We start from the raw sequence: 26790 nt of genomic DNA, 5'->3' as shown, positions 1-26790 counted from the left end.
TATTTGATTATATCACAGAAACTTTTGGGTACATGGCGTACATAATCTAAGTGTAGTAGTGGCAATTTATAGTAGCATTAGTTGTAGCAATGATTCATAAAAAATAGTGTTCATAGTTCATACTACTGGTGGGAGACTTGGACGGATATTAATTTATATCAATATTCACGTCTGGACAGTCATAGTAAGTTTAGAGCACTACAAGGTTTATAGATATATATAAAATAAACCTTGAGAACACCATAGAAGCTTAAGTAAGTTGTGATCACGGCTTTAGATCAGTCTTAGATGCTTCTATCTAAAGCCGTGGTTGTGATTCATTTCACCTATCACTAGTATCACTTATGAAGTTGTGATCTCGCCGATCACGGACTACGATGATAAGCGATCTGCGGTGGTGAAATCGATAACAGATACTGCTTTCGTTTTTCCTCCATGGTTATGCTGCGTTTTGGCATAATCAGTAAATCAGCCCACTACGGTACTTCGACGTCTGTACGGACTGTACGTACTATACGTCGGGTGATATTCGATCCTTCCGTCTTTCTTATTTTCCCGTCAGATACTCAGTAGTTCAGTACTCACGTACTTTAGAGTATAGGGAAAATATTTACGACGTACTACCTGTGCGCCGAAAAAAATTACTTTGGTCTTCGGATTCGACGGTGCGCGTCCGTCCGGTGGTAGGGTTTCAGTCTTATACACCTTAGTGCCGTTAAGTTCGCTGTGTCGCTCTTGCTGAGTGCTGATCGGTGGTCGAACAAGCTCGACTATGAAATAAATAATAATACTAATATACGTACCGTATTATTGCCCAGAAGCAAACTTACACACCTTCGTTGCGACGTACCCACATAACTATACAATATTTACAATCAACGATCCTTGCTTAACCATAATACTATAAGCACATACAAGGTGAGCCAAAAGATCATATACATACCTGCATATTAATTAATAATGATAATATTAATTAGGTACATACTTAACTATATCTGTTGCCTAACGAAAATTTTATAATTCTTAAAAATTCGCCTGTCCTGGGTTTGACATTGGTCATATTTAGTAATATAGTAGTATGGCACAATTATTAATATTTAATAAAATCATGTAGCTTCTTATTCTGCATCAGAATATGTTTAAAAAATTGGTTAACTGTTTTATTTAATAGTAATATAATCAAACTAATGTGCATTTGTCATCTGGTTTTATTTTTAAATTATTTTTATTTTTTTAACTGACACATATCTTTCTTCATTTATATGACCTCTGAACTAAGATTTCAATGAAATACCATTATGGTCATTGACTACGCTCATAAAATTAGAGCATATAATTTTTCAATACATATATATTAAATATAATATGTGACACGTTTTTAATATTAAACAACTTTAAGGATTATTTGAAATATAATACTTCTTTTATCTAATGAATAAGTTATCACAGGTTCCTACATAAATATTTCTTTAAAAATTCTATAAATTAACCTAGGTAAGTGTTATAATTTTAATTTTCTCAATTATTTCAAATTATAGTACTACTTTATTTGTAACCCTGTAATTACTTTGGTAATTACCAAACTAAAATAATATTTACTTTAAATCAAATTGATACTTAGTTCTTATATGCCTAATGTAACTCAATCATCAATTTTATTCAATAAATAGTTTAAATTTATATTTAATTGTTTGTTTTGTGTGTTACTAATTCATTGTTTTTATATGAAATAAAATTATTTTGGGTTCTAGTAGTTATTTATTACTGTGTGACCACTAACAGTTAATTTGTAATTGGTGTTTCTAATAGAATATTAACCTAGCATATTATATAATAACTGGCTATGGAAATTTGACTTATGTTTCTATTAATGTAGGTTATAAAAATTGCATAACCTTATCGTAAATATATGCATATAATCCTAACCCTTAGTTATTTTTTAAATGTCTATCTATGGTTATCTACAAAAAAAAAACTAGTTAAACACTTAAATTTAAATTAAAGCTATAAAAAATATTATTTTAATTTATAGTTTGTATGCACCCATTTAAATAAATTAATGAATTCACATCGAAAGTTTTCTTATTTATGTAATTGTACCTACTTTAGAATATTTATTTTAATAATCTATATTAGTGGGACATAATTATATTGCCCCACATGAAATAAGCATAGTACCCATGATATTAAAAACTATGTTGTATAAAATACGAGTAAAATCATTTGAATCAAAAGTATAGGTACCTAGTTATAACAAAGGTATTTTTTTTTTATTATTATTATTTATAATTATTTCTCCAATTGAATCCATAATAGTATTGGTTTTAGAGTATACTATTGTATATTATATAACATAATAAATTAGCAAAATGGCTTTATACAACTATACTCCAAAATTAGGTATCTTGAAATGGGTACTTAAATCATAAAAAATAAAATTGGCTGAGATTTATAAGAGCAGTATTTTCAGTTTTAAGCTTAGTAAGAAAAATTAATTATTTGGGATTTATCTATGAAAAATTGATTCAAATAATTTTATACCTATATGTTATTTTTAAATTTTTAAAAGAGTATTTGAGCAAATAATTTGTTGCAAACATTTCTTGAAGTGACCCTGGCTATTTATAAATGCATGCGACTAATAACTATAATGATTACAATAAATAAGCCATATTATATTTTATAGGTGTATACAAGGGTATATATATTACATAATATAAATTATAATACTTTATAGTGTGATTATTTATGAAAAATTATACGAATCTGTCAATATTTCTTTTTTAGAAGGATTAATTAATTATATATTGAAACTTTAATTTTGTATATTTTGAAGAAGTCTGACATGTTTCAATCTGTAATTTGCTTGTGCATCAACTTTTGATGTTTTAACAATAATCCATAACTTTTATTACTATGAAGTATATAATATTTTAAGTACTCTTAATTTGTTGAAAAACATATATCCACTAATTTTTATTTTAAAAGCTAGGTTATAAATTATAATGAATATTTATTATTGACTAGTTCATGTTTAAATAATCACTCTATAGCAGAGATATTCAAACTTTTTCAGCACGCGGCTCCTTTGGGTGTTCACAATATTTTTACGGCTCCCAAATTATTATGAAATAATTGAAACAACAACAGATACAATATGGGAAATATGTTATATGCGGGTGATAATAACAGTGACTTTAGCACTAGAAATAAAACTTCAAATGGTCGGATAGTAAGGTGTGTTGTTTTCATTTCCATAATGATTGCAAATAGTATTTATAATAATTATACAAGACCTATGATGTTGGTTTTCGGTACTTTGACGCGGCTCCCTTTGAAAACTCTCGCGATGCCCCTGGAAGCCGCGACGCACAGTTTGAATACCTCTGCTCTATAGGATATTTATTTATTGTAATCAGTCCATAAATCGTAATAATAAAAATGTATCAATGATTTGTTTTAATTAGTTAGGAATACATAGGTATATACTATAATTATTACTAACTAAATTAGAACTGATTAATCAGCATTATTTTTAATAAAATAATTATTCACTTCCTATCTTAAATATTTTTTTACATCAAAAGACATTGGTGTGATTTAATTTAGGAAATATCGTGAAAGCTGTTACCTGTGATCTCTCTTCAACATGAAAATCTGGACTGTTCAACACACATTTAACTATCCATGGGAGACCGTGGTTCAAGCAGCTTGGAATAAGTATCCAAATCCAATGAACACAGCTGTCCTTGGAATAGATGTTATTGATCGGCAAGTAATTAACGGTGAATTACATTCACATCGGTTAGTTACTACTAGATGGACATTACCGAATTGGGCATGTGCATTAATGGGTCCAATAAGTACATTTTATGCCAGTGAGTATTCTAAAGTTAATCGAGATCGTCGGCAGTTAAAGCTAGATAGTCAAAACTTATCAATGGGACCATTTGTTATTGTACGAGAAAAGCTCACATATAAGCCACATCCTGATGATCCACAAAAAACTTTACTCAAACAAACAGCTTATGTCACTGTAGAAGGCTTACCATGTAGTGGATATATAGAAAATATACTTACCAGTAAAATTTCAGGCAATGCAGCAAAAGGAAGACAAGCTATAGAATGGGTTATTGAAAAACTACAGCATAAACAACCATTGTAATTTATAATATTGTTATTTAGACCTACAGTTTATCATTATATTGTGAAATTAAACCTTATGGTTATACCAAACAGCCATAAAATTTACAACAATCCTTATTTATATATTATTATTATTAATTTTTTTTATATAATATAATATAAAATAAATTGGAAAATTTTGTAAGAATTGTATTAAAATGTAGAGTTAAATAAAAAAATATAAGTATGTTATATTAATTTTGAGTTTAATGTTTTTTATTTCAATTTTGATGTTATGATCTATATTTAGTAATAAAATTAATATTAACACATTGACTGCCATGTGGTTGCTGGCGGTCACATGATATACCATCATTGTATGCCAAGTTTGTTTTTTAGTGTCATTCCAAATTTGTATATTACAATCATGCAAAAAATGTAAAAATATAAAAAAAATGTTTAAAAAAATAGTTATTACATAAAAAATTTGTTATGATTTCTGCTACGCCACGGCATTTTTTTGGTGCATTATTGTAGGACCATGGATAATTTAAGATATAAAACCATATTCAGTTATGGCAGCCGGTGGTCATGTAGCATGGTAGTAATGATCAACTGTGGCTGCTGGTGGTTTCTATAATATAAAATTTGAAAACAACAATTGATCATCGCTGGTCACATGGCAGTCAAATTAAGATATAAACTAAACACCTGGATGCAACTGAGTTTAGTTGTGTTGCTTTCTCACAATTAAATAATTATATATATATTTATTTATCAGAATATTTATGAATGTTGCTACTTAATATAATATTTGCAGTGGTAGTGTAAACATTATATTATTACCTACAATATTTTATGTATGTATAATAATAAGTTTAGGATTAATAATTATTAATGTTACATATTAAGATTTATACTCTGTATAGCAAGAGAACATATTGCTGGCTTATCAAAATCAACACATTTTCTCGTTGGACAAAGTGTAGGCATTTTCATATTTGTAAAGTAAAACTATTAGGGGGGAAATTACAATAATTATAAGTACCTACCTACTACCCAACGTTTACACAAATTTTAATATTTGATAATTTTCAAAACTAAGTAATGAATAAATATATTTTGTTAACATTACATAGAAGGATAACGAACAGTTCATTTTATATGTTAATATTTTAGCTAAAACTACATACGCCTATTGTGCCCCTTAGGTATAGATTGCTTATTTCAAATAAAGAAAAAATTATTATAGCTACCTATTAAAATATAATTTAAAAATTTTAATAGTAAAAAAATTACATATACTCTAGTTAAATAATTTTTTACTATACATTTAGATAATCACACCAATTTAAATGTATTCAAAATTTAAATTTCTGATATAGTTATAATTAACTTAAAATTAATAATTTCAACATATTTCTGATTAATTCATATAGTTAATAAATTAAAAATAAAAGCTTTAGGTATAATAACTATTTTAGGTATAAAGTCTTGTTCCCAAATCTCTTCATAAAATTATAAATATAAAGGTTGATGGTTACTTATTAATTAGGAAATAAAATTTTAATTAATTAATTTAATTAAACAGTATTATATGGTTTATTTAACAAACTATAAAAAAACCAAAATTTGATGAATTATTATCGATCAAGATTTGGGTGATTTATTATTTGCATAATATAAGTAATAGAAAAATTAAAAAATTAATTTGTATTTAAATTATATTTGTTAACATTCATTATCCGTCTCAAAAGAGGATAATTAGCCAGCCGACCGATTTATGTCAGTACTGCACATTTTCCACCAACTTCCTGGTGTTGCATCATTCCCTATGTGCAAAAAGTGATAGTTCTCTTTTGAAACAAAATATATATATTATTGAATATGTATATATTATGAACTGTTGTCTGTATTATGTTGTACATTATTTTATGTTTGTGGATAAGTTTCCTTCATGCAATATAAACTACATTAAGTTTTATACATACTAAACTTAATATAATCTGATAAATTTAAAATATTCAGACCAAATTAATTAATTTAACTAATTTAATGTTATTGAAAACGTCTTGTAAGTTGTAATGTACATGTCACATTTAATGTACATATTTTATAATATTGGAAATTAGCTTTAAAAGTAACTGCTGTGTGGTTGTCACAAAGATGATGCATTTATAAATCATTTCATTCATTTGTCTATTCCTTAGTCAATTGAGTTCAATTAATATTTTCAGTGGAGCAAAATATAAAAATAAAATAATAACAAAACAAAATGGAATTTAATGAAGAATGGTTTGGTTTCAGTCGTATAAGATACATACACTATGGACTACGAAAAGGACATTGAGAGCAGCCAATCAATAAATGGCAATATTTTGGAAGAAATTTCTCAACCAGATTTGCTGTGCCATGCAGTTGATTCTCAAGTGGCAAGTAAAATACATTTAGACATAAACCATTCATTGTCATTTAGTAATGCTTCTTGTGAACATTTTAATATACAAGAAGAAGAATGCGCTTTTTTAACAAATAATCTTCAAAGTGTTCATCTGACACGTGACAACCCATTATCCATAAATCTTCCTTCACGGAGACGTCGATTGATACCCATCAACAATAAAGCTAATGATTATGATTATGAATCAAGTTCTGGTAGTGAATTCAGTGACAATACTGATAGATTCTTAAATGTGGACCTAGGAAACAAATCAATACCAGAGTTAACAGCTGAAGAAGAATTCAAAGATGAACGTAACTGGAGATCTTCTACGGTAACTGGTGTTGTTAGTAAGATTGATATGAAAGTAATAGAGCCTTATAAGTGTGTGCTATCACATGGTGGTTACATGACAACTGGTTCACACAATGCTATTATTATATTTAGTGCATGCTATTTACCACATCGTGATCGTGTAGATTACAATTATGTTATGAATAATCTATTTGCATATGTAGTTTCAACTTTGGACCAACTAGTTACAGAAGACTATGTTCTAGTTTATCTGCAAGGGGGTACTTCTAAGGATTGTGTTCCTGGTTTCTCTTGGCTAAAACGTTGTTATAAGATGATCGATAGAAAACTAAGGAAAAATTTGAAGTTTTTGTATTTGGTTCATCCAACGTTTTGGTTAAAAACGCTTGTATTAATGATCAAACCATTTGTAAGCTCAAAATTTGGTAGCAAAATACATTTCATTAACAGTTTAGATGAACTCTATGACTGTGTGCCTGTTGAAAGAGCTAGTATACCAGATAGGGTAAAAGAATTTGATAGTTTAAAATCAAATTCTAACAAGTAGTATTAATCTAACCATATAAGTATTTACTAAAATTATTACTATTGTTTTAAGTTTTTTCTTATACCTATGTACTAGCCTACTTCTATCAGTTTGCATTAGCTTAAAGCTTAGGAAAATAACTAGGTACTCATTTTATAATAAATTGTAATATTTATCATTTATATTTTTTATTTTTCATATTCAATAGTAATGTTATTAATTTTTAAAAACTATAGTTAAATTAAGATGATTTTTTTACATCTTATATTGACTAATATTACTCATCATTTCATATTCTTAGTTTTGAAAAATTGCATAACAAAACTCTAATAATATCCTTGTTCAACACACTCATTGCAATAGTTTTCAAACAGTACAATTAAAAATAAAATAAAACTTAGTAATTTACATAAGTTTTGTTAGTATTAATATTACGCTAAATTGCACATCAAACCTTAAGTATTGTCTAAGTTTTCTGAGTATTAAATTAAAGGTTTGAATTAGTATTATAAATATACCTTATACAATGTTGTAACCTCAAGATTTGTTAATAGGTAAATTTACAATGATATTAAAACTAACAAAACTAAATAATTTGAACTTAAATGTTCAATGTACAATGAAGAATACAAACATAGATATAGCATTTATCAAGACCTTAAAAGTTACAATTGCTTTTGCTATAATTAATATTATTTTTAATTTAAAATAGTCATTAATATTATCAATTTCTTATGAAAAAAGTCCTTAAGTTCAATACTTACCATACATAATCAATTACTAATTAGTAAAAATTGTTGTTTACTCTTTATTATTATTATTAAATAATATTAAACCATTAGAATCAAAATATCTGATTATATAGCCATAAGTAAGAATTATTATTATTATTATCAGTAGTGTATTAAAATCAATTTGTTCTTTTTCTAGTCCAGTAATATACAATCATATTTAGGTAATATGCAGAATGGTAAATATAAACAAATTAATGTATGTTTTGTTAATGTAAGTAAAACTATTTAGAAATCAATATGTATTTTTAGACAACTGATAAAGTTCTTTTAATTTTATTAAGAAACAAAGATATTTTAATTAATTGAATTCTTGGGCTTAACATACAATCTACACTATTTATTAGCATAATACAGTATTATTTAAATATCTATCTAGTCTAATTTATTATTATTATGCCATATTTTTGCTATGATATGTATGTATTTACTTTTGTGATAGTTTTAATTTTTAATCCTAGTTAATATATACATTTTTTTTGCGTTATCTCATGTAATCATGTTTAATTTTTATATTAATAACTCACTATTAAATTATATTGATAATCATAATTATATTATAATTAATTTTCAGAATAAAAAATTCAGAAATATTGTTTTATACCACTTTTCCGAATAATTTTTAGTTTATAATATTAAAGTTTAATTTGAAGTAAGCTTTTATAGCCTCATAGGTGGCTTGTGCGTATTATAATCATAAAAATCAAAAGGAGAGATATAAGACATTGCAATAATTAATAGTTGAAATATTTTTACTGTTAACTTTATATTGAAACATACCTATATATAATTTTTTTGCTATTTTAATTTCAATATATAAGTTTTACATTGTTTTTTTCAAACAATAACCATACTTGTATTTATAATATTGCAAATACAAAAACACTATTTAACACTTTTTTGTAGTAGAATTTAGTATTAATTTGTCTTGTGTTGTATTGTATTTTGATATATATATAACTAGGAAAGCACAAACGACTGTTATTATTGCTGACTTTACAGCATTTATTTTATTAAACTATAACTACTACTATATTATGTAAATCAAAACAAGAATAATACAATTTTGTACAAAATTCTTTTACTGAATATGGATTAAAATCAACATATTTTTTCTTAGATAAATTGTACTTATAATTTTAAATTGAACATTTTTATTGTTAAGTATAGTATTGTATGAGTTATATATTATATTGTATAATATAACTTATATGAGTTCAAAATTAAATAAATCTTATTTTAGCCATTTAAGGTAAAATGCAGTTCAAGATATTTTAGTTTTTATTTTCACAGTAAATACATTTATTATTAATATTTTGTTGTTTAACAAGCCATTATGAGAAATAAATTACCCATAAATTAAATATCAAATTTTCAATTTTTATGTGTTTATTATTAACCATGAAAAGTATTGTTCAGGTTAAACATTGCCACATTGGACAAAGTAATTTATTGCTGCGAATTGCGATGCCGCTCAATATTTTATAATAATTTTTGTATTTTTCGATAACCTTTTATTTACAAAACAACTGTCCAATTTTAATTTCAGCCAGATTGACACTGTTATAGTGTTATATAAATATTAAATAGACAAGCCTTGAACCACGGAATAGTGCCAGTAATTGCCAAACTTTTCATACAAATATTAAAGCTAGTAACAGTACAGTTATATATATATATATATATATATTACATCTTCTACCCAATCATATGCTCTCAACCTGGGGCTTAATCATAGTTCATAATGTACCTATCGTCCCTGCCAATCATTTTCTAATGAATTGCCCTCCTCTCTCTCATTAGACTAAATTTAATTTACATTTTTATATCTGACTCAATTTCCACATTTATCCTCCCCTTATCCTAACCCTGACCATAATAAAATCTGTTCTCCTTTTTAAAATTTATTCTGTGCTATTCAATATTAATCTTATTATAATTTATAGTGGTCGAAAATTAGCTTGAGATATAATTACTCATGTAAATATTTCACTAAAAAAGGCAATCGAGGTCACATTATAACAATTTAATTTTATAAGCCAAGTATAATTAGTATAATTTACTTCATGATTTATAAATTCTATTTCATTTTTAGTGAGATCATGAAGCAACAATAATTTATAAAAATATTTAAAATATAAAATACTTAAAGAAGTATTGAAGTTATGTTAAATTAATTGTATTTAGATTTTATACAAAAATTATAACTTTTAAGTTGTTACATTACAACAATAATGTACAATAATTTTTATTTCTAACCAATTCATATACTATGACATGATTATTTTACTGTGAACCACTCATTTTTTTCAAAAAGCATTAATTTTTTTGAAAAAAATGTTTACGTTGTTCCTAGTTGTAAAAACCATTTAAAAAATATTTTTTTCCTAACATATTGAGATGAAGCATCCAGTGGCGTGGCGAACTTTATTAAATTATGAGGCACAGTTATATTGTTAGACCCACCACCCACCCCACCCATCACAAAAAACATTAAAAAATGTTTTTAAGATAAAATATATTTATTCATTAAAATAATAATGCTTTTTTTAACACATCAGATGATCTTTGAGGACACCCATCACCCCTCAAGCTGAGGCACGTGCCTCAAATATAGTCCTTCGTCACGCCACTGGAACCATCTATACAAGAAATTCATAACAAGAATATTTGATGAATGACATACATAGCATGGAAAAAAGCATTGATGGAAGAAGCTACTTATTAGTGACATTTTGATCTGATTACTTATTATAGCCTATATTAGTATAATTTATAGGTGATCACAACACCACATATTCTTTTTAGATTTTTAGCCTGAATCCGAATAAGTTGGAGTCCATATTATGCCTAAATAGATTTGGGAAGTGATTTGTAGATTATAATTTTAGATTTCAAGCTGGTGAACTTGTTTTTTAAGTCTGCATCTCAACAACTACAAATTCACTTAAATGCTCTCCCTAAGTGGTTCACCAACTGGAAAATAAAAATAAACAAATTCAAGTCATCTGTTGTCACTTTCTCACTCAGACCTTTAAACTACCCAGCTGTACCAATTAACAACATTATAATTCCTCTTTCGACAGAAATAAAATATCTTGGTCTTACATTTGATTGGCACCTTACCGGGTTTTTAAATTTTAAAGACAAGCGTAAGGAACTTAACTCCAGGCTGCACCTGTTAAGGCCATTGCATTATTCTAACATCACCATACACATCAAAATCATTCTTTATAAAACTATACTCCAACCAATATCAAGTGGGGAAAAAGTTTTAGAATATTTATATAGTTTATTTAATATAATGTCATACATATATATGTATATTATGTTTGAACACATCAAAATTATTACTATTTTAGTATATTTATACTTATTTATAAAACATACCTAATCGAAACTAACCCATACATTTTTTTCACTGCACTCAATATACATAATATAAGCTAGCTTAATAAAACCTGTAATTTATTGTATGGATACCTTTGCTCACAATGGCACAATAAACAGTTATTTAATTGAAAAAAATAAAACAAATCAGCAAATTTTTTTTATACTGAAAAAAATATAAATATATATAGTGTGAAACAATTAGATGTATCACTGTATCAGTGCATATATTTATTGTTGACAGGCCAAAGGTGTTTTAAATAAAGTGATGCTAATGAACACCCGGCACTCTCCCAAATGATGCCCCTTGTGTTGAGCCCTTTTAATCATTAGGGTATCTTAAGATAATTTAAGTTCCAAAGAAGACACTCGTATTCGAAAATATGTTAGATAAATAGAAAACCTTTAACAAATTGGTCCAATTTCAACACAGAAGAGATATGTTGGATAATCCTTACAATTTTATAACATTGTTATAGCATAATGAATTTATATGGGAGGTGGCTATAGCCAATTCTTATTAGACCCCCTCATTCTACACCAATGATTTTCGATATTTTACTAGAGATTCCATAAATTTAAAATATAGCTTGATAAGTGAAAACTTTTACCTTAGAGTTAACAGAACTGATTGAGAATATTATATATGGTGACAGTGGCGTGACGAAGGACTATATTTGAAGCATGTGCCTCAGTTTGAGGGGTGGTGGGTGTCCTCAAAGATCATCTGATGTGTTAAAAAAAGTATTATTATTCAAATGAATAAATATATTTTATCTTAAAAAGAATGTTTAATGTTTTTTGTGATGGGTACCCCATGGCATGGTATGGTGGTGGGTCCGACAATATAACTGTGCCTCATAACTTAATAAAGTTCGCCACACCACTGGATGGTGAAATAGTTTCAATGTGTAATCAACAGTTATTTGATGTAAAATACAAAAGTAAGTACATTTAAAGATTATTAAAATATATATATTTTGATAACAAGTTAAATAAATATAATTAATACAATATTATAAATTAATTTTAAATGATATTATCCACTGATCCAATATAATGCCATACAATTTTTTTTTTATTCTATATTTTGTAAAAATTTAAAAAGGTGTTTATTTAACATTATAAAAAAAATAAATTAAAAATTTGAAGATGTAACTTTTTATCTTATTTTTTTAAAGATTGTAAATAAAGTCCAAGATTTTTTTGAACTTCTGGGGATTGCATGTATTTAATGACAAAATCAAGATCTTTTTGTTTGTTATCAATTAACCATTGAACATTTGGTTGACGACTGATATCTTTAGTCATCTTATATGCCCAAGCTACAATATAAAAAAGTAATACATTTTAATCTCAAAAATTAAATTTAATGCATTAACTTTATACTACTACTCACGAGATATCCTTTGAAAATTATTCAAAAATTGTGTCCCTTTCTTAAGAGCACTATCAGCATCTGGCAAACTTTCATCGACTAAACCAATTTGTAATGCTTCATCAGTAGTATACATTTTTCCTGTGGTCAATGACACTTCAGCTTTCCTTTGACCAATAACTGCTACCATAGTATCTTGAAACCTAGATAATTAATCCAAAATGTATTTATATAAAGAATTTAAGTTTTGTATTTTAGCCATTGATAAAATTATTTTGTCAAGCTAAATTTACCATTTTGGAGCAACAATTCCTAATTTAGTCTCATTAAGTCCAATTGTGTAATTTGGCCCGACCATAACTCTGTAATCACAACTCATGGCAAATAAGCAACCTCCAGCTGGACTATGACCCTTTGGATAAATTTAACAAAACGTAAGCAATGAGAATATACTTTTATTAACATTAAGTATTAATAATAGGTTATGACTGTTATTGTATTAATTGTATATTTTGTTTCAACAGTAGCATCTGTTACTATACACTTAACATCTCAATTTGTTAAAAGCGATGAGTATAAAAACAATATTGAACAATCATTTAATTTGTATTACATTTAATTAAATATAATGAAATTATTTTAATCTCAAAAAAATCTAAATATATATATATATATATAAATTTTACTTCAATTTTGATAACGCTTAAGTTAAATAACATCCAATTTAATAATAAATATTATTATTTTTTAACCCATGTAAATGTTATTAATTTATCATAATATTATACCAGTCTTGGTAAATTATTTTTGAAATGTAATAAAATTATGTTTCTTGTTACATTGAATATTTTTATTTAAATTATATTCTTGTAATCTGACACTATTTTTATTACAATACTAAAACTTTTTAATTCAAAAAGTAGTACTTCCTTAAAATCAATTACAAATTCAACCAATAATAACAATACTATTAAGCCGTAGGTACATTTTTAATGGCTTAATGTTATATGTATTAAGTAATTAAAATGCAAAAGTTTTAATTCATGGGATATGTCATAATATTGTTGATTATTATTTATTATCTAAATCTTTTGTAATTGTACCTTTATAAATTATAGTTTTTGATTTTTCTTGAGGATCTTAGCCCCCCAATTTTATCATACATTTTACATTCATCACTTATTTTAATAATGTTGGAAAATAACATATTACTTCATAGTAATTAGTAAGTAAAAATTGAAAAATTATTTTCTTACGGAAATTTGTAATTTGCGTTTCATAACTACCGAAAACTACATACTATAAACATTATACACTGACTTACTCTTACATAATAAAATAAAATTTGAGCCAATAAAATTTTTGAATTTTTTTTTAGCAATTAATTCAAATTTCCATTGTTAATATAAATTGCATTATTTTAATTAATAAATATACAATTGCTTTACATTAATGACAGCTACAGTAGGAAACGAAGCCATATAAAGTGAAAGCCATGTATCTTGTAACGCAGTCCAAAATTTAACTAATCTATCAGAATCTGGATTATAAAACTCTGTTATATCTAATCCAGCACAAAACACTTTCTGTAAGCCCTGAAATTAAATATGAATACAAAATAGTTGAACATGTATAATGTATATAACCTAAACAAGTATACATACTGATGTTAATATCATTCCTCGGATTTTATCTTTTTGTAATTTATTAAGCTGAGTATTAATTGCATCTAAAAACTCAAGGTTTAAACTATTAACAGGTGGCTTATTCATTGTCACAGTAGCTATGCCTATAAAAATTAAATTCAAATTTAAAACAAGCCGTTATCTCAGTTTCTGGTTTAATAAGAAGAACAAACCTAATTAAAAAAATAGTTAGATTTATGTAAAAGAAAATTAGAACTAAATTAAATAACGGTACCTGATTTTTCATCAACTGTAGACTGTAACATTGATTGTGAGACATGCCGACAATTGACAAATTTATTGTTAGTGGATAAAATATACCTTCTCAACATGTTAAATTTATTTAGAAAGAAAACTTTAATTGAGGTCAATTAAAATTAATAAAAATTTAAATATTAATGTATAACAAAAAAAAAATACTTAAGAATAAAGACTGTATGATGATACAAAATATTGTTATAAACAAAAATCAATTAAAAATATTAACCAATATTTATTTATTTTTAATTTTGAGCTGAGATCAAAAAAACAAATATTTCATTATTACCCGAACTTCTGGTATTTATATTTACTCTTATTTACATGGTCGGTCACATTGGTAAATATCTTTAAATCAACCTTGGATATATTTTTTAACCTATTGTTAAACATGCATTTATTTGTTATCACTTATCATTCAACAACTGTTTAATGTTATCGCGCAGATTTCTATACATACCCCTATGAATTACTAGTAGTTCATGACTTCATGCATACCCCATAAGAATAAAGAAGAGTGAAGACTGTCCGACTGTGTGTTATCGACTTATCGTTTACACGGAAACCAACAAGTTATATCTTATATAGGTAGTAAAATGATAAATATTATTTACTAAAATATAACAGCATTACAGCAAGTTACCGAAGTTTCAGTGGCTGATGAATTTATGTCTATCGTTTATTATTATTCAGTACATTTTAATCAACAATTCAACCAGATTGCTTGAAAAAATGTAAAAACTATTAATACTAGATAGGTGACTACCAATATATATAATCTAAATATTATAAATGTAGATGAATGCTATAATTAGATAGATACAATTTTTATAGTAGTTTGGTAACAAGTGAACATAACCTTTAATAATCAAAAAAACTGTTTATGCAGTTTAATATTAAAATTGATGTTATAACCAATTTAAATACATCATCTGTTGAATAATGTTATGATCTTACAGATATTTGTATAATAAAATTAGAAGATATACAATTAAAAATACAATAGTTAATTCCATTTATTACAATATTATTATATATTATATAAGTAAATTATAAAATATAGTTGCCGAGTAAATATTAAAATCAAAATAATTTATTTTACACAACAATGATACTTTATATGTGGAATGTTTTTGTATAAAATATAAACATGGACGATTTAACAATAAATTTAACAAAAATTCATAAAATCATCAAATTGTAATGAGCGATTGGGTAATGGGTAATTACTAATTGGTAATAATATAGTTCAACAAAATTGTATGTAAAAATTATTCAACTATATCTGTTAAATCTGTGATTAAATAAGATTTCCTTGTTTTCTCAATTCCGGTCAAACAGTTTCCAATAAGTAATTGTTTGTTGATTTCAGTTAAATATTTAATTGCACTCTGATACATTCTTTCTGATATTTGTATTTCTGTCACAAAGTATTCATTTCTCCATTTTTCCACAAAATCAGAAGATGTATGCCAAATAATACTTGAACAATTTTTCCTATTTAGAGTAAGAATGTTGTTACAATTAGGATTTAAAGCAATAGCAAATTCACTTTTTTTAATGACTTTCATTAAAAGATAATGAAAGGCATTTTCAGAATCCTTGAATTTCATTATAACATGAGAAATTGGTCCAAGCATTGTTTTAACTATATCATCTATTAAAATAGCAAAACAGTCATATGGTGGGGCGTATGTTTGTTCATCATTATTTCCGAATTTAAAACTGACAGAATCTAACCATAATCTTAAACCGTATTCTACGCATACACCTAAACACAAATTACAGTTTTTACATTTAATAGAATTGGACGATGTCCAATGTTTATTTCTAATATAGATTGATACTTTGTCAAAGTAGCAGTCATCTTCTTGAGGATGAAAAACTAAATTGTCTGTTCCTCCATGACAAAACATGTGATCCACTTCATATAACTCCACTGGTAAGACTCTACGAAAATTAAATGATTTTGTGTCAAATAACTTCTGGCATGAGCAACATGTTATGAAGACTTCTTCAGCACTTTTCACTTCAGGCATGTATTTGGGTATGAATGAAAAGCAAGAAGATTCAGTTTTGGGACAACTACTTAACTGAGCACGAAATAACAATTTATTGCCATAAACCTTGATATCTCTAACTTCATCTTCTTCAAGTGTATATTCTTTAATGTTTAAAATGTATACGTCTTTTTCTGCTAATGTTATAGTAATTGATTTTACATTAATTTCGATGTCATAATCGATAGGTACATTATCAGAAAACGTTATATAAACTTGACATGATAATACATATATTTCAAATTCAATACATACATGTTTTATGTGCATTTTGAAATATGAAAACGATTTTAATTTACAGCATCGATAAAAACAGTCCGTTTATGTTAATAAACTAATAAAAAACTATTAATATTCAATTTAAAAGTAGCGATTGATATAATCATTAATCTGATAAATAGTTTATTTTAAAAACTTTTAAATTCCGGATCCATGAGAGACGAAGACTAGAGTGAAGAGTCAAGATTTAAAAAATTAGAAGAATCGAATTTAAAAAAAACATTTAAGCTCAACTTAAAACCATAACCTCAAATCACAATATTTTATGTATTAAACACGTCTTATCAACTACCTCTTTTAGATTTATGAGTTCTTTGAAAAGAGATAAGTACATATTCGTGTTGGATACCTATCATGTAGTCTTATGCTTAGATCATATTAATATATTATGTATGTATATGATTATATGAACCATATAGACATATAAAACAACTATATAGTAAACACTAAACAGTTTGTTGTATTCATAGAAAATATACTACGGCCCAGGAGAGAGCGACCTTATGGCTTATTCCGCGCATCGATACTGACGCTCGCGACGTCTGCCGGCCGAATTTTCTACCACTATGGTGCCGTTCCCACTACAAGGCAATGTGTATACAGCGGGTTATAATATTTTATGCCGCACATAACATATTATAACCCGTACTTATTTTTATAAACATAAAAAATATGATATGTGAGATATCATTATTTTTTTTATTTCATTACCCACATATTCTTATTGTTCCTAAAGGAACAGATCGTATAAACCGTATAAATATTAATAAAAAAAAAATGGCATTACCATATTATTATGCCTGCTTGTTTATAAGTATACACACATACATATTATATATTCAATATTTTTTTATTAAATATCATGGGTATATAATAATATAACTTATATAAAAAAAAAAGAAAAAATACAGCTGCACAATACAAATAATAATCATAGCAATGATAATTTACAAAGATATTATAATAATGTTAAAATTCGTCAATCACTGTTTTCTGAATCAGAAGTCGTCAATCCAGTAATTGTTAACACGTGCGATTGTTCTTGTTCGTCCAGTATCTCATCAGAAATATAGTCTACCTGCCAAAATTTGTCCTCTTCCTTAATAGTGTGTGAAACAAAATTGGACCACATTTCAGGTGTCACTTTGTCTATACCATCGTTTAATAATTGCCGAACGTCATTTATCTTAAATGTTGTGTTATTATTTTTCACATGTCCTTTTACAACCGACCATGCCAACTCAATGGGGTTGAGTTCGCAGTGGTATGGAGGTAGACGTAGTACAATTTTGTTTTGGTTTTTGGCCTCTTTGTCAACCACGTACAAATCATATTTGTGTTTAATTTCTCGGACAGTTTTTAACAATTCAAATTTTATCATTGACGGGTTAGTCTCTACGCCTTTGGATTCGAGCCATTCAATTATGGCAGCCTTTTTCCAAGTAGAGGTAGGCGATTTTTCTGTTTTCACTGAATGGTACGGTGCATTATCCATGACTATTACTGAGTTATCTTTCAATAAAGGTAAAATGCCACAGAACCATTCGAAAAATGTATCGCCGTTCATTTCGTCGTGATAGTCAGATGTGTTTTTTTTTGATTCAAAACACAAAAGACCACCTGCGACGAAACCTTCGGCCGACCCTATGTGAACAACAATGAGCCTCTTGCCTTTTCCTGTTGGATTACGCGTCCCTGTAGTTAAGCCTTAAGCCTCTGAGGAAAGCATCTTGGTGTGATCACAGATTATATGAAAACAGATTGTGCACTAAGACGTAAACAAAAAAATGCCCTGATATAAATCTCCGCCAGAATCAATGTAACCATTTGATGGATTAAAAATATTTGAAACATATCGTATACTGGTGGCTCACCTGATAGTGATATCCAGCAAAACAAACCTTTTAAAAATACGGATGCTCAAATATCACATTTAAATTTAAAATACATGGAAAACTTTTTTAAAAAATTACAGGTATTTAACAAAAAAACAAATGTTGAAGTGACAAACAAAATGAAATTGATCAGAGGTTGGTTAATTTCAATCTCAGGTTTATTTACATTGTAGGATTCATTAAAATTTACAAATACTGATGAAAATAATTATGTTTTATATACAAATCGAATCAACCAAGACTGTTTGGAAAATTTATTTGGCACGTTTCGCACCCAACATAATGGCAATAACATAAATCCAACTCCAATACAATTTATCTGGTCATTTAAGCAAAATTTTTTTTCTAATTATTTTAGTCACTCAGATAATGCTAATTGTATAGCAGACTTAGATGAAATTTTATCAAAAATGAATACAGACCCTATTAATGATGAAAACCTTAAACTAATTTTTCGAGATAAAAATCCATTTAAATTTAAAAAAAATACATTAACAATAAACACTCCGGATTATAGGAATTTATCAATGCCTGAAAAAAATGCTTTCATTTATGTCTGTGGGTTTTTAATAAAGAAATGCATTGAAAATCATACTTGCGATGTTTATATTGAATATGCAAAATCACAAAAAAAATTGGACTCTTTCTTACTTTGTTATTTCAAAGCTTATGAAAATACAGAAAAATCAATGTTTGGAAATTTAATGATGCCACAATATGCATTTTACGAAGATATTTTTATTCATAGATTTCCACATGTATCTATTGATAAGGAAGTAGGTATAAGGTTAATGCTAAGTATGACTAATATTGTATTTAATCATCCATGTCCCCTATTTAATAAAGAATATTTAATTAATTTTTTATAAGATTTAGGATTCATGCTGCTATTAAATTTTTAAATAGGAATTTAATATCAGAAAAAAAAAAAAAATAGAAAGTTATGTATATTAAATCATTTATGAATAAATTATTAGTACTTACCTTATTATTTTAGTTATTAAGAAAGCCATTTATATATTATTATATTATTATATATATTATATTTGTATATTTCCATGTTTATAATTTATTATATGTATTTACTTTTAATTGTTTATAATAAAATCTGTAAGTTATGTGTAAAGTGTAAAATTTAGTTATATTCAATATTGTAATTTGTATCATTTTTAATAATTGTTAATAAATTGTTTGATATTGTGAAAAATTTAAAAGAATATGTTTTTTGTAGACAATAATTTACCATTATATTTTACTACTTTTGTGGCTACACTGATTTGGGCGGAGACCAATCAGAGTATCTTATTCATTTTTTACATTGCAATATAGGAAGTGCACAATCTGTTTTCATATAATCTCAAATCTGTGATAAAATAAATAATGGTCGTTATCGTTATTCCTTGACAATCATTATTGTCGATTACGTTTGTTTAAAGATGAAGTTAATTGACGTTTATTAAGTATTGTTTAAAGGTTTTTATTTTTTTTTTTTTGTACTTCGTTTTGATAATTTTATATTACTTATGGTTTTTTAATAAAAAAAATTAAATATCTTTTAATTGTACGCAAATAGTTTTGTTAATTTTATTACAAGCAATACTTCTAAATCATAAACATCATGAATAAATCTAAAGATAATGATCAAACGTTTGTAATTAAAATTTTGGACGATTTGCGATCAAATAATCGGACAAATCCATTAAGAATGCGATATGATACCAGCATGATCTCTTCAAATGATTCATTGTTACTATCAAATAAACGACGACGTTCTTGCAGTCCCGATTTACAAGAATCTATACTCAGTATAATTAAACATTTAAATAATAATATCTTATACTGTAATTAATAAAAATATTTTATTCTCAGCGCCAGTGACATCACCGTGGGAATCTCGTCGCATAAAACAAGATTTGATTAATGCTCGTGCAGAAATTGCTTCACTTCAAGAAAGAAATAAGACTCTTTTCAACCTTAAAAAAGAATCTGATATCTTATTTGAAAAAGAAAAATCTGCTTTAGAACACAACATCAATAAATCAAAATTAATGGTTTGGAGTATTTTTAAGATAATATTTATTTATATACTTGATCATTTTGTTTTAATGATTTTAGATTGATCAGTTAGATAACAGGCTTAAGGAAATCCGATATGAAAAATCTAATTTAAAAGAAGAAAATGATAGTTTAATGAAAAAACTTGAGTCTGTAATGGAAGAAAACCGACATTATACATCAAATCTGGAAAAAGAAAAAAAGGAACTCGAAGATAAACTAAACAGTGTAAATATCTAACTATTTTTCCAATTTTTTTTTATATTTTTATTTTGTTGGTAGAAATTTAACTAACCACACTGAGATTCTTGATTTTTTTATAATCACATTTATTTGATTTTAAATTATAATATTAAGAAGTAGGCCTTGTTTAAAATTAGATTTGAAATTTTTTCATTTTTATTGGAAATTATAGTAGCACAATACTGTTTAGTATTGTTATTAATTAGTAATTTAGGTATAGTATGCATTATTACAATTCAGAATTCACTAGTATACATAAACACTTGCTATGAATCACGCAAACTGGTTTTTAGCAGTATTGAATGATACCATAACATGTCATGTACCTTATTATCAGCTTATTTTTCTAAGAGTGTTGAAATAATTTTTAAGTATCATGGCCTTTAACCTTTTAAAAATGACGATCCTATCTACCTGATCCCAGTTTGTGAAAGTATTATGAATAAAGTTGGTAGTGAAATTGCAGGATTGGATTCTTTTAATTTGATAATATAATAATTAACTGCTTGTTAGTAAAAGTTAATTTCGGTTGGTATAGGTAGATATTGTTTGAAAAAACAATTTTCTACCCCTACATAAAAATAGTTTGCCATGTTACTGTTTGATACTTTATGATCTATAGTCAACTGATCCAAAAATACTTAAATATTTTATAAATTAAAAAATTAATTTTGTAAGAAATAAATATTTCAAGTCCTTAAATCCTGTATTAAACTAGATAATATAGGTGATAGGTATGTCTATAATTTAAAAGTAATAGTATATAATTGTGAAATGAAATGTTAATAATGTTTATTTTGTAATTTTTAAAAACAATATTTATAGGTGACTTTAGAGCTTACAAAATATCAAAATGAAAGCGTATCAAGAAATTGTACTGATTATGAATTAAATGAACTAAAAAAAACTCTAAGGTCAAATGAAAAGTATATTGAAGAATTAACCAGTAATTTAAGAAAAAAACAAATTGAAATTAATACATTGGAAAACGATCAAGTCAAACTGAATACTGCTAACCAAAAAATTAAAGTAATAACAAATATTTATTTGTTTATATTTTAAAATTAAGTATAAATAATTTAGATAGTGTAGGTTATTCTTAAATTGTTTGTATGTGTTCATATTTTAGTTAGATTTTTTGTGACTATATTTGTGACCAGGAACTTATTAGGTTCTTTTAGTTAGCCATTAAAAAAAATATATATATAGACTAATTCACTTTATTTTTAGTGTTTGGAAAATGAATTAGCTTCTTTACAAGAAAGTGCTATGGTAGTAAATGCCCAACGAGACAAATTGAAACGGTTTAATTCCATGGAAAATGAACTCATTTCATTAAGAGAAGAAGTAGCTATTTATAGGTGAAGATTTTCTACAATTTATTGTGATTCAATCAGATAATAAAAAATTCAAAAATAATATTTTAATGTTTTTAGAAATGATGTAAAGCAAACAGAAATTTTAGAAAATACAGTTGCTACTCTCGAAAGTAAATTAAACAAACATGAGTTGATTGAAAAAGAAGCAATGCAATTGAGATCAAACCTAGCAGTTAGTGAAGATCGTTTGAAAACATGGATAGATGTTTGCCGAGAAGTCTGTGAAAATGTTACAGAAGCTCAGTGTTATCCAGAATATTTGCGTTACTATGTTGACAATCTAAAGAAAAAAGATTTATGTTTAGTTAACGAGAAGGGAGAATTGCAAACCACGTAAAACATTTTTAAATGACTAACTTATGTTATTATTGCATTTTACTTTTAAGAAAGAACTATTTATTTTCTTACAATGTTTGTCCATGTATAATTTTTAGTATTGCTCGATTGGAATTAAAACTGAAACAGATGGAAGTTGAATTGCTTAAAGCAAAAGAACAAATAAGTATTGCAACAAACAATAATAACAAAAATGAATTAACCATTAAACGATTAAAGAAACAAAACTACATTATTACATGGGTTTGTATCAATGGTATAAACAATAATTGTCATAAATATTTAATTAATTAATCTATATTTTAGGAACGTAATGATTTAAGAGAACTTTTAGATTCATTTCAAAAAGAAGTAACTGTCATAGGCAATATAAATGGTGAAGATTCTAGAATTGAAGTATTAGAAAAAGCAATTAATGGTTACAAATTGCGCATGAATCAAATTGAAACAGATCCATCTATATATGTGCCTATTGATAATAATAAACGTTGGATAGATGAAAAAAATTTACTTTTAAAAGAAAAAGAAGAACTTATTAATAAATGTAAACAATTGGAAGCCAAATGTATTGATTTAAATGATCAAATAGATCATAGAGCTTTAAAAGGAGATTTTAATTTAAAAGAAACTAAAGTGTTACATTTCAAGTATGTAACTCATTATACGTGAAGATGATGCCACACCCTCATTTTTGTTGTCATAGTCTTACAAAAATGTAATCTATTCAATTTACGCTCTGCAATTCACATCTTATTCCGTTACCTAAAAAATTAGTGTGGATAGACCTATCACGAAACTTGATGGTTAGAACATAATTTTTATTTTGTTGAATAGTCTATTTTGGCGATAGTTCAATTTTTAAGTGAGTTGTGCATGTATTATAAATTGTAAAATAAAAATGCTCTTGAATTCACTCAAAAATTGAATCAATTTATAAAAAAAACTTCCAATTAAACACGAATGTCCTTTCCATCAAGTTTCATAATATTTCACTCTAATTTTTAGCTAACAGAATAAAATGTGAACTGCTGAGCGTACATTTGGCATGTTACTTGTTTGTAAGATATGTAAGACTGGACAATAAAATGAAGGTGTGGTTATCTTCTTAAGTTTCTACAAATATCTAATTAAAATCTTTTATTTTTTTATTTTTTTTTTTTTTTGTAGGATGAATCCTGCATCCGAAGGATTCAATCATTATCAAAATGAATTGGCCAAAGCTAAACAAGAAATAGAAAAATTAAAGGAACGAATTAAAGCTATGCAAGAAGGAATATCTATGAATCTGACTCAAGTTGTAGATAATAGAGTTGAAACAAATGCATCTCAAGAAGTAGAAGGTTAGTACATTTTTTTTTCAAGTTATTAAACTTATAATTTATGAAATTTATTACATTTTAGTTCTTAAAGAAAAATTAAAATCTCAAGAAATTCAAAATCAAAGGCTACGTGAAGTTTTTAAAAAGAGTAGTCAAGAATTTAGAGAGTCTGTTTACACATTGTTAGGTTTTAAGGTTGATGGACTTCAAAATAACATGTATAGACTGACAAGCCAATTTGCTTTTCATGAAGAAGACAACTTAATGTTCCAAGTATTTATTTATTTGATTCTTTGATAAGTAATAATTTATTTTTATTTTTATTACTGATTATAAGGTGACAACTATAGCTATTAACTGTATGAGGGAACGGTTAGTTTGGAACACCTAGTATTAGAGATGGGAATTATGGTTCATTTAAGTGATCCGAATCATTCAGATCAGGTCATCAAGAAGATCCGGTTCAAAGACCCGTTCGCGATCTGATAGGTTATTTTGAGCATATATTGAATCAAAACCATTGAACGGGAATATTATGTTCTATTGTCGTGATTCCCAAACGGTTCGCGTCGTTCGTGACATGAGTAATAATATAATAGTATAATAATAATATGATTCGGGACACAGTGTGAACCAATAAGGAAAAAAAATATCAGTGCTCCGAATCACCTCAGTTTGGCGATCTGGATCACTCGTTCACTACTTTGAACCGTTCAATAAGATCCGTTCGTTCGCGAACGACACATCTCTACCAAGTATATGTATGGCAAGGAGATTTGTTGCTAAATACTCTGGTGGTCACCTATCTGAGAGCTATTAACACTGCATTTAGGCATTAAAGAGTACGACCGTGTCACTTCAATAATTTATTTACTCTGTAACAATCATTTAATTTGATGTTATTAATATTTGATTGACTTGGATTGCATGGAAGGGGCGCACAGACCCTTCTAACTTGACTTAGACATGAATTATTAGAAGTTAAAATTTATGGTTTGATTTTATTTATTAATTTTAGTAGTTTCCTAAGCTTTTTACTTTTTAGACATTAGTTTCAATTGCTCTGTCATTTTAATCGGATTTATTTGGGAAAACAGTAGACACACTGTATGCGAGACTGAAATAATTAGTGAGGAGAATGTACTGAGGGTTGTCCAGGCAATGAGTCACTTTATATTATCTACTATGTATTTATTTTGTTAATTTGTAAAATTGAAAAAATATTAAATAGTAGCTTTGGATTGCTGGAGAGATTGTTTGTATGAAGTGGAGTATGATTACTATTTTTTGGCTACAGTATATTAAAATAGGAAATAGAACTTAATTTAAAATTGGATAAAATAAAATAATTGAACTATAATCATTGTAAATTATAGGCAATGAACTGATATATTTTTATTATTTTTTTTAGCTAAATGAAGGTTCAATGCATTTGCTAGAAACTCCTTTTTCAAAAACTATTGAAGAAATGATAGCCTTACACCTTGGTCAACAACGTTCAATACCAGTTTTACTATCTAGTCTGACTATTGACTTATTTAGTAAGCAAAGCATGATCATGACTGCTGATTCGACACGGCTTGAATCAGCCATCAACTAGAATTGACTAGACCACGTGACTTTAATTATCCAACTATTAATATTTATTTTTAGATAAATCTATAAATGTTTAAATATAACTATTTTTATTTTCAAGAATTTACTAGAACTCTGTTTCATGATATAAATTTAAAAAAAATTGTTCATGTGTATAATGATTGACTTGCATAAAAAAATACTTTATAAATGTTTGCATTACATCTTATTATTAAATAAATTATTTAATCAATAATATTTTTGTCCATACTTTTATAACTTATTATTTTTGAATCTTATAAACAACATAGGTTTGACTTTTAATTCTTGATACCACAGGTGGAAATTTGTGATAATTTTAAAGGGGGCTGATATTTAAAAATAATTAATTATATATGTCATGTAGATTATATATTATATAATATAAATTGTAAACAGTATAAAAATAATTATTTTTTAATTAGTCTTGGTATGAAGAAATCAAAATTCAAAATATTTATTTATCTAATACATTGGTATTTTTTTTAAGTAAATCAATTATTTATTGGTATCTTATAAGTATTTTTTAACAACAGAATAACTATTGGTGTAAATCCGTTAAAATCCCAAAGAGGGTGGGGTACTAACATAAATGAGATTTGGGGAGGTCTTTGATTCTGCACAACTAAAAAAACAGTACATTGTTTTTTTAGTTAGATGGAATATATGTTGGCTTATTCAGCTTACCCTCCTGCCATCTGC

At 26.5% G+C, this 26790-nt stretch overlaps 6 protein-coding genes across 7 annotated transcripts; 3 read left to right on the top strand and 3 right to left on the bottom strand.

Moving 5' to 3' along the window:
• Positions 1-714: 714 nt before the first annotated feature.
• Positions 715-4383, top strand: slmo (PRELI domain containing slowmo). Of its 2 annotated transcripts, none has more exons than XM_089221471.1 (2): positions 715-918; positions 3610-4383. In XM_089221471.1, the coding sequence occupies exon 2, from the start codon at positions 3650-3652 to the stop codon at positions 4163-4165; it is 516 nt and encodes a 171-aa protein (XP_089077597.1). In that variant the 5' UTR covers positions 715-918; positions 3610-3649; the 3' UTR covers positions 4166-4383. The 2 variants fall into 2 exon arrangements, with proteins under 2 accessions (XP_089077597.1, XP_089077598.1); XM_089221472.1 differs by having other exon boundaries at positions 777-918; positions 3588-4383.
• Positions 777-9575, top strand: LOC107161850 (protein prune homolog 2-like). The gene is made up of 2 exons (XM_015508433.2): positions 777-918; positions 6433-9575. The coding sequence occupies exon 2, from the start codon at positions 6453-6455 to the stop codon at positions 7425-7427; it is 975 nt and encodes a 324-aa protein (XP_015363919.1). The 5' UTR covers positions 777-918; positions 6433-6452; the 3' UTR covers positions 7428-9575.
• A 2965-nt stretch (positions 9576-12540) lies between these two features.
• LOC107161844 (enoyl-CoA delta isomerase 1, mitochondrial-like) lies at positions 12541-15576 on the bottom strand. Its single transcript, XM_089219971.1, has 6 exons — positions 14886-15576; positions 14630-14754; positions 14414-14560; positions 13259-13377; positions 12987-13168; positions 12541-12912 (listed from the first exon to the last, which is right to left on the bottom strand). Exons 1-6 carry the CDS (start codon positions 14980-14982, stop codon positions 12755-12757), a joined length of 828 nt encoding a protein of 275 aa, XP_089076097.1. The 5' UTR covers positions 14983-15576; the 3' UTR covers positions 12541-12754.
• A 318-nt stretch (positions 15577-15894) lies between these two features.
• On the bottom strand, positions 15895-17481 carry LOC107161840 (uncharacterized). The gene has a single exon (XM_089219969.1). It carries the CDS (start codon positions 17236-17238, stop codon positions 16180-16182), a length of 1059 nt encoding a protein of 352 aa, XP_089076095.1. The 5' UTR covers positions 17239-17481; the 3' UTR covers positions 15895-16179.
• A 597-nt stretch (positions 17482-18078) lies between these two features.
• LOC149058664 (uncharacterized) lies at positions 18079-19028 on the bottom strand. Its single transcript, XM_089219972.1, has one exon. It carries the CDS (start codon positions 18812-18814, stop codon positions 18227-18229), a length of 588 nt encoding a protein of 195 aa, XP_089076098.1. The 5' UTR covers positions 18815-19028; the 3' UTR covers positions 18079-18226.
• A 1561-nt stretch (positions 19029-20589) lies between these two features.
• Positions 20590-26307, top strand: LOC107172485 (mitotic spindle assembly checkpoint protein MAD1-like). The gene is made up of 11 exons (XM_089219968.1): positions 20590-20947; positions 21012-21193; positions 21258-21425; positions 22266-22469; positions 22671-22801; positions 22877-23152; positions 23254-23398; positions 23462-23802; positions 24323-24495; positions 24557-24747; positions 25886-26307. The coding sequence occupies exons 1-11, from the start codon at positions 20761-20763 to the stop codon at positions 26072-26074; spliced, it is 2187 nt and encodes a 728-aa protein (XP_089076094.1). The 5' UTR covers positions 20590-20760; the 3' UTR covers positions 26075-26307.
• Positions 26308-26790: the final 483 nt, after the last annotated feature.

Source organism: Diuraphis noxia, unplaced genomic scaffold (assembly GCF_037042655.1).
Source record: "Diuraphis noxia isolate RWA-SAM2 unplaced genomic scaffold, SU_Dnox_SAM2 contig0002, whole genome shotgun sequence".
Lineage (NCBI taxonomy): Eukaryota > Metazoa > Arthropoda > Insecta > Hemiptera > Aphididae > Diuraphis > Diuraphis noxia.
This window is presented reverse-complemented; position numbering and strand designations above follow the sequence as displayed.